The 8,940-nt window shown below is 37.1% G+C and overlaps 2 protein-coding genes across 2 annotated transcripts; one reads left to right on the forward strand and one right to left on the reverse strand.

The window, feature by feature from the left end:
* Positions 1-78: 78 nt before the first annotated feature.
* On the reverse strand, positions 79-2,675 carry LOC130728950 (protein FAR1-RELATED SEQUENCE 5-like). Its single transcript, XM_057580543.1, has 3 exons — positions 381-2,675; positions 215-292; positions 79-99 (listed from the first exon to the last, which is right to left on the reverse strand). Exons 1-3 carry the CDS (start codon positions 2,673-2,675, stop codon positions 79-81), a joined length of 2,394 nt encoding a protein of 797 aa, XP_057436526.1.
* Positions 2,676-3,450: 775 nt separating this feature from the next.
* Positions 3,451-6,109, forward strand: LOC130733960 (zinc transporter 6, chloroplastic). Its single transcript, XM_057586254.1, has 2 exons — positions 3,451-4,311; positions 5,597-6,109. The coding sequence occupies exons 1-2, from the start codon at positions 3,637-3,639 to the stop codon at positions 5,909-5,911; spliced, it is 990 nt and encodes a 329-aa protein (XP_057442237.1). The 5' UTR covers positions 3,451-3,636; the 3' UTR covers positions 5,912-6,109.
* Positions 6,110-8,940: the final 2,831 nt, after the last annotated feature.

Below are 8,940 nucleotides of genomic sequence, written 5' to 3' on the forward strand. Positions count from 1 at the left end.
CAACGGTGGGTGAAATACCCGATGTGAAAGATAACGCGGTGGCAATATTGAAATTATAGTAAACTTTTATGAGAGTTTTCACATCAGTTGGGAATATGTCTGATGTGAAAAATAATTAGTAAACATTTTTTACAACGGTTGATACAACTTCATGTGAGACAACTTCAGGCTTTCTTTAGACATTTTTTACAACATTTTTTATAAGGATATTTACCTTGCCTTTGCCTTTTGCAGCACCTTCATGTGAGACAACTTCAGGCATACTTACATTATATGGCAAATCCTCTTCAACCTACAGAGAAATATCAATTTACATCACTTGAAAAGTAAAGTAACTACAAGAAAACATAATAGTTTAAGAACTCAGCATGTATACTTACATCATCAAGGTCCACAGATGAATCACCCATAGCATGTTCTTGAGTACCAACTCCTTGACGCATCTCTGGGCATGTGCGAATTGTATGTCCAGCCATTCTGCATCTTGAGCATAGCATTCTCTTCTTCCCACCTTTCTTCTTGCGCCCCTTTGTGGTCACCACAGCTGGATCCCCAATCAAGAATGGTCCAGTGCGGATGTTTCTGCTATCTGGCCGACGCTTTTGAACACTTTTAGCCAACTTGTATATGTCCCGCAGAACATGAGAGAAATTATTGACATTCTCACAAGCTATTTCACTGAGTATGTTGCAAGCAGCAGAAAGCACACCCCTCCTTAGCATTGCCAATTTCTTTGCATCATTGCTAGTAACAGTGTCATTAATCTGATTCATGTAGTCCACCTTAGCCGTTCTTGACCACCTTTTACATATAAGACTAGCAGGAACTTCATCCACTCTCTCATTTCTCATTGCACATATCATGTGAGAACAAGGGATTCCAGAATAATCAAAGTGACCACAATCACACACAAATATTGAAGAATTTTTGTCATATAAAACAACATACTCACGCCTTTCATACAAAGCCTTATTCATCTTCACCATCACCACACCATTGACCTCAGTCCTTTGAATAATATTTAAGCCACCCACATATTCAATCTGGGTTTTCACTTCATTGAACATGCTCCTGGTCAAATGCTGTGAGAAACCACGCTCAATATAACCAAGAGGAGTTGTGGGCAAAGGCTCCGAATACGTTGTGTTAAAATCAGCAACTAACTCATTGTGTCTGTACTCCTTCACAGCCCTCTCAAAATTATGAATGAAATCTATCAAACTGTTTTTACATTGAACATAACTCTTGATGAATGAATTGGTCCCTTCACACATTGACATCGTTCTCATGCCTGCAAAGAACTTGTCCCTCATATAAGCACTTGCCCACATTGTCTTCATACCATACATTCTTGTTATCCATTCATTATTACCAAATTCATACTTCTCCATAACCTTAGCCCAAAGATGTTCAAATCTCTCTGCGTTGAAGTTACCATATATCAGAACTTTAAAATCCTCCAAGAAGTCTGGATTCTTCAGTTTCTCTAAAGCTTTTTGTTGAATATGCCATGAACACAATTTGTGCCGGGCATTAGGAAAGACAACCCTTATTGCTTCTTTCATAGCTAAATCACCATCTGTAACAACAGTTTTGGGATGCTTCTCAAACATACACTCAGCAAATGTCTCCAGCACCCACTTATATGTCTCAATCGACTCATCCGTAATCAAAGCGCAAGCAAAAACAGTTGTCTGACCATGGTGATTGTAGCCACAGAAAATCACCAGAGGCTTATTATACTTGTTTCTCTTATAAGTGTTGTCAAAGGCAATTACATCGCCAAATGCATGGTAATCCACTCTGCATACTCCATCACTCCAAAATAAGTCCTTCAGATTTTCATCTTCAGTTTTAGTATACTTGGAGAAAAACATTGGATCACCCTCAGCCTTAGCCTGAAAATATGACAAAGCAGCAAACCCATCTCCGTTTCCTACCCTTATTCGCTTCTCCTTATCAATGTGATTGAACAGATCCTTCTTGGTAAAACCCAATGCCTCGTGACCACCTTTCTGCCCCAGCATCAAACCCATTATATTGCAAGTCCTCACCCCATGTAGCTTAAGGCTATTAATCTGAGCCTTGTCATAATCATTCAGGTGCCGATATGAAGAAATCAGATGGACTTTATCCACAGGTGCCAGAACATGGTTGTGAGTCTTGACAAAGTAAATAACTTTCCACTTACATGAGTTGCGTTCAAAGCGAACACAGAAGCGAGCTGGACATGACACCCTGGTAATTCCCTTTGCAACTCTAACCCGGTCCCTCCGCTCCAAGTATTTTCTGTGCCTCACCCCTCTCTTTGCTGCAGACCAGTTGACGAGTAACAATGGAACCTTACAAACCACGATAGACATGTCTTTCCTCACCCCAAAACCATAACACTGACCATATCTTTCATAGAACTTAATTGCATCCTCTTCAGAATCGAATTTCATCCCCATTATATCATCTTCTATCAAATCTAAAATGTTATTCTCATACACAGCACCATCATCGTCCTCATCCTCAACTCCAGTGGAACCACCCTTTTCCTCAGAATGTGCACTATTTTTAGGCGAATCAGACACATTCTTACCTAAACTAACATGGACTTTTTCCTCTCCATTTTCGGCATATTGTTCCTTTCCGTTTTCTCCATTTGAAACAGATTTTACATTACTTTCCATAACCTAACAAATTTCAGAAATCAGCTATACTTCAGAACCAAATAAATCGAAGGACCCAAACACATATACTATATCAACAGAAGAAAGACAAGACATTACTTTCCATAACCTAATTTCACCATTTCAGAATGACCTAACCTTAAAAAACAAATAAATCGAAAGAAACAAACGCAGATACTAAATAAAGAGGAGAAGGACTTACACCAACTGAAAACAAGAGCTTAGAATTATCTTCGAAAAGGAACCTAGGAACAAAGACTTGAAATAGCTTCAAGGGTCGTCCAACACGCTTTCGCTGCTTATAGTGGAGCCTTCAACGCCGTCAACAAACCCTTTGCCGCCGTGGTCGCCTTCGCCGCCGTGGTCTGAAACACTCTTAGTTCAGCTTCCTCCAAAGGTGACAACTCACTTCATTTTCCCTCTCAGAAATTCAAAACCTCGAAATGTGTTAATCATAGTGGGTGAGTTAACCTTAACTCAACTTGGATATAATAATGTATAATAATAAATATGTCTTTTTCTTCTTTTTTTGGTATATGTTTAAAGATGAAACAAATATTTAAATACGGTGCCAGGTGTCGGTCCTTTATTGGTCCACGTGTAAACACGTCAGTCATGTATCATACAATGTGGTATGGTAGAATTTGCCTTTTTGTTTAAGGGATCAATATATTTGTTGTTTCTTTTTCTATCTATCTCTATCTCGTACACACTCACTTGAAAAAATCCCAAACCAAAATGGTGATTTCATCATCATCAAACACAAACACGTAACAACAGAAAATGGCACTTAACTAGTTAACCTCACATCCTACTTTGTGGTCCACCTTCTTTATCACTCTCTTTTTCCTCTTCAAAACTTCTTCATCTTCAACACTTCAACCCATCACACTTTCATCCTCACTCTCCTCCACCACCACCACTCTCCCTATCCCTCTCTCTCAGCTCTCACTCACCGTCCATGGCATCATCAGCCTGCGTGACAGACTTATCTCGAGCCTCATCATGCCGTGACGGCGCGGCGGCGGCCCACCTGAAAATCCTATCAATCTTCATCATCTTCATCACCAGCGCCGTCGGCATGTCATCACCGGTATTCCTAGCCCGCATCTTCCAGGGGAAGCCACTCTACGACCGCGCCGTCGTGCTCATCAAGTGCTTCGCGGCGGGTGTAATCCTCTCCACCTCCCTCGTCCACGTGCTCCCTGACGCGTACGCCGCACTCGCCGACTGCCACGTCGCGTCGCGCCACCCCTGGCGCGACTTCCCCTTCGCCGGACTCGTTACCCTCGTTGGGGTGCTGCTGGCGCTGTTCGTGGACCTCGCTGCGAGCTCACATGTGGAGCACGCGCAGTACGCGCCGGTTGTCGCGACTGAGAAAGAGTCAGCCGTGGAGCTAGGAAGTGGCGGTGGTTGTGGCGGCGGTGAAGGGGAGTTTGAGAGGGGTGAGGAGTTGGTTAAGTTGAAACAGAGGTTGGTTTCTCAGGTTCTAGAAATTGGGATAATATTTCATTCAGTGATTATTGGTGTTACTTTGGGGATGTCTCAGAATGTTTGCACCATAAGACCTCTTGTTGCTGCTTTGGCATTTCATCAAATATTTGAAGGCATGGGTCTTGGTGGTTGTGTTGCTCAGGTAATTCATTTCTCTTCTCATCTAGTTGGGACTTGGAAAAAAATATTTTTACGTCGGAAAGATAAATTACACCTCAAGGAATTGATTTTTGGACCTTCCTCATCCAACCCATACGTCTCCTAACTCCTACTACTTGAACTATCATTCGGAGATATGAGACATGAGACTTGACACTGTGTCGGATAAGATTTTTTACTATTTTTCTTTCTTTAATTGGGTTTCTGAAATTGAATTGAAAACTTCCAGTCATTTATTAGTTTTTGTTTTTATAATCTGTTGACATTTATTAAATTGGTACCTACCATAAATTAGGGATGATTATATTGAGTTTCCTTATATGAACTGTTATTTCTAAATCATTTACTTACTATATAGTCAAATCTTGTAAGGATCTTAGTTATGTTTGGGAATTTTCTGAACTTGTTCTGGCTCTTTGTATAATTTTAGTTATTTATGACCATATTTGACAAAATAGTAAAGTACTGTTTGACTTGTGAATTCAATATTTTTTTATATAGTTTTTAAAATTGGATCAGACGGATCAGTTGGACCATAACCGGTCTATTGAAGGAAAAACTCTCAAAATCAATGAGACAGTTAAAAAAAACTATTCAAACCAGCTAAAATTTGTAGTGAACCGGTTTGAACCGGTCATATTTTAACATTTTCTAAAATATTCAGATAATTTATATTTTTTAAAATTTAGTACAGTTATATTTTATATATGAAAATAAATGTCTAATATTGGTTAGAATACCACCACATACATGGGTTATTGTTTTTATCCTTTTATTATTCATTTTTAATTAAATAAAATATATTCATTATGATGATTTTATAATAGTTTAAAATTTAACTTGATCTAATTTCTTGACATTTTTTGTTAATAAATTATTTAATATGTTTTATAGTATTTAAAATATATATTTAATTATTATTGGTTCATGGAGGATTTGTTTTGTCAAGGTAAGTTTCGTTCAGTAATTATTGTCTTTGGTTGGTATTTTCTTGTTTTTGAGTGTTCTAGTGGTTTGGGTTTTTCTCACTTTTTGGGTTTTGTTGTCTATGTTTCCATTTTGTTTTTGCGGGACTTTCTCTCTTTGTTTGTTTATCTTTTCTTGAGGCTCTGATCAAGTGATCATTCTCAAGATTATTGTTTCTTCACCTTTGCATCCCTAATCAACAACAATTAGTGTTTTAAATGTTCACTCATCCAAAACAATCAGAACAAATAATTGCTTTATTTAGCTAGAAGATGCTAATTGGTACCCTTATATGGTTACAGGCAGGATTCAGCTTTGCAACAATGGCATACATGTGCTTCATGTTCTCAGTGACAACACCAATGGGGATAATGTTGGGGATGGCATTGTTCTCCCTCACAGGTTTAGATGATAGCAGTCCAAATGCTTTGATCATGGAAGGGTTACTAGGTTCAGTTTCTTCAGGAATTTTAATTTACATGGCTCTTGTTGACCTCATAGCAATAGATTTCTTTCACAACAAGCTCATGAACTCTGATCCACGGTTAAAAAAGGTTTCTTTTGTTGCCTTAACACTTGGCTCTGCCTCAATGTCTATTCTTGCCCTCTGGGCTTGAAAATTTTAATTTTTTGTACCTTAGAGCTCAAATGTGTTGTTGCCCCAAAATTAGAGGGTATCAACTTAGATCAAGGAAAAAAAGGAGTGAGAATGATGTGTAATGTGCTAGTGGATTGAACTAAATTGAACATATAATATGACCACTCTGTGTATACTGTATAGAAGTTAAAATTCATGGGTTCTAACTTGTAATTTAGATTGAAAGTGTTTTCTACGGAAACAAATCCTCTCTGAAATTTGTACAATTGAGAAAATTCTGATCCATTTTCTATAAACCACTTATCTCTCCCATCTGGGGTAACTTCTACTGAAATAAACAAAGCATAATTATTTAAGTAAATTGAAGATTTAAGTGAATGTATTAAGCTGCCCAAAAATTTCCCTTGAGGTTAAATTAGTAATAAATATCAGTTAAGAAAATTAAAGTTCTTTAATTAAAGATCAAACTTTCGAAATACTAGTAAGAGTTAAATAATGATTAACTCCGCTACAACATTCATTATGTTGCTTGTATTGTTTAAAAATAAAAGCAGTTAGAATTTGTGCCTAAAACATTGAAAAAATATTAATTTTGTTTTTCTCTTGATATTAAATGTGTAAGCTAGGCTAAAGTTTTTTGTTTTAAGTGATACATGTTTGATTTTTTCAAAGTGAAATCGCAAATTTGAGAAAAAACTTTTGCTAAAACATTTAGTAGAACTAGTCTCACTAGGAGATGAATGTTCTTGACTCGAAGAATAATGTGACTTATAAGGATCAAACTTTCAAATTATGGGCCGGGTTAAAGTAATTGTTACCTACTAGATTATTGTGTTGCTTAAACTCTTTTCAAAATCAAAGCACTTAATATTTGTGTCTTAAAAGTATTGTGGAATTATTAACTTTGTTTAAATTATGAGTTGCGATTGAGTTGACGTAGTGATTTAACACTTTATCTCTTGAGTAATTGGTTGATGGTTCAAATCTCAACTATTTTGAATGAAACTAACTAATTGGTGAGTCCCCTACTATACCGATGGTGCGCTAATTGTGAGGTGAGAGATCAGTTCCACGACTAATAGTGGAGATACTTTAGTTTTTTTTTTAAATTAAGAGATACCTTAGGAAAAAAAAATATTATGAGTTGCGTTTAATATTTAAGTTGCCGTAAAATAAAATGCGTAAGAGGCTTAAAAAGATTGAGCACTAGTCAGTACAAAATGTAAATGGAAAAGCAGGATGAACCATGCCATTCTATAGTGGAGAATGGGTTAATGCGGTGTGAGTATTTGCCAACACAATCTAAAGTATCACTTTATTGTCTTAAAATCTATTTTTTCGAGCATTACACTACAAAAAAAACGCTATTTAGTGGGGGTTATTTAGCGGGGGTTTTGATAACCTCCGTAAATGTGGGTAATTTTTAATAGTTAAGGGGGGTTTTAATAACCCCCGCAATTTTTTTATTCATTAACCCTCTCACTCTCGCACTCTCACTCTCAGAACTCTCACTTCTCAGTCTCGTTCTCGTTCTCGTTCGCCATGGAAGCTCACGATTTCAAGCGATTTCCACCGATTTGTTCTCGTTTTGAACCTATTGATCTCGTTTTCCACCGATTTCCACCGATTGCAACTTGATTTCCACCGATTTCAACCTCCACATATTTCAATCACCGCACACCGCCGTAGCAACAGTCTCCTCCACCGTCGGTATGACCTTGTTTTCCACCGATTTGATCTCTTTTTCACCTTTGCTTTTCTTTGCTTCAAAAGCTGACTAACGATTTCTTCTTCTTCATTCGCAGTTCTCTCTGCCATTTTCTCATGGATCCATCGCTCAGAGACTCAACAACTTCTACTCTGTCGCATGCTGCATTCTATGGTACCGATTTTTTCTTAATTAACCTATTCAGATTTCTAAATTAGGTTTTCATTAGTTGATTTGGGAAATTGGGTCTGGTTTGCAAGTCAGATTAAGTGGGTAGTTGTTACTGGTTTGAGGAGTTTGTTCCTCTTGGGTTTGTTGATTAAGTGTGCACTTGAACAGGTTTTTGTGTATAGTAGAATTGATCGTTATGCAGATGTGAAACTCCAGATATTCTATATGTAGTTGAGGGATGCTCTTGGAAGGATACTTATGAGATATACAGGATCTGTTTCTCTGATTTCTTGTCATGTCAAGGCGTAGAAGGTTAACAAGGGTCATGTGAGGAGTTAATACGATGTGTTGCAGAACCATTGCCTTCATTTTGTTGTCAAAGAATCAATTAAAAGAACAGGAGGGTGGAAAGTGCTTATCTAGCTATTTTTTTGTACTGTTGATCAATTTAAGGTTGTTGATACTTTGTTTAGAAGTAATTCTCCCTTTGCCCAATTGGATATCCTTTAATTGGCCAAGTGAGGAAGAAGCTTTGACTTATTTCTTTATTGTTATTTTTTTCATGTTGATCCTCTAGGATAGGTAGAGAATTTTGAGGTCTTAGTGATCATAATTATGGCCACATTGGTAATATTTTTTCATGAATGTTTACTATCTCAGTTTGTGACTTGACCGTGACTGCAATTCGAATGTTATATGGTGGATGCTATTGCTGAGAGTGAATTTTTGTTGTTGTGTTGAATGTGTTTTGAATATGATGATGTGCAGAGTTGTATCTTTGGATAGCTTCTTAGATAAAATTCAGATTTGGCGTTGAACAAGTGATTTGAATCATTGATCTTAAGTGTAAAAGCATAAATTAATGTTACATTGTGGTTGCTGAGAGTGAATTTTGTTGTTTTGTTGAATGTGCTTTGAATGTGCTGATGTGCAGAGTTTTATATATTGGTCATTGTTTGTTTGACAGCATTGCTGATGGCTGTTTCTTTATCTTCTTGTGCTTTGAATCATTGGTGCTTTTTATATTTTCTTGCTTTTTATAATCCAACATATCATGATTTTGTTTGAGTAACTTGTCCTTTAATTGTGCTGTTCGCTTCACTATTACATATCATTAAAAGCATATCATGAATGAAAATACATATTGAGATATGCAAGATCAGATAGCA

Source organism: Lotus japonicus, chromosome 1 (assembly GCF_012489685.1).
Source record: "Lotus japonicus ecotype B-129 chromosome 1, LjGifu_v1.2".
NCBI lineage: Eukaryota > Viridiplantae > Streptophyta > Magnoliopsida > Fabales > Fabaceae > Lotus > Lotus japonicus.

What these genes read in the sequence shown, in the direction of transcription:
- LOC130728950 (XM_057580543.1), bottom strand. Translation starts at nt 2,675, where the DNA reads ATGGAAAGTAATGTAAAATCTGTTTCAAATGGAGAAAACGGAAAGGAA. An exon ending in CATCTGTGGACCTTGATGAT is followed by an intron (nt 293 to 380) that starts GTAAGTATACAT and finishes ATTTCTCTGTAG; the next exon opens with GTTGAAGAGGATTTGCCATA. An exon ending in CTGCAAAAGGCAAAGGCAAG is followed by an intron (nt 100 to 214) that starts GTAAATATCCTT and finishes TTTTCACATCAG; the next exon opens with ACATATTCCCAACTGATGTG.
- LOC130733960 (XM_057586254.1), top strand. Translation starts at nt 3,637, where the DNA reads ATGGCATCATCAGCCTGCGTGACAGACTTATCTCGAGCCTCATCATGC. An exon ending in TTGGTGGTTGTGTTGCTCAG is followed by an intron (nt 4,312 to 5,596) that starts GTAATTCATTTC and finishes ATATGGTTACAG; the next exon opens with GCAGGATTCAGCTTTGCAAC.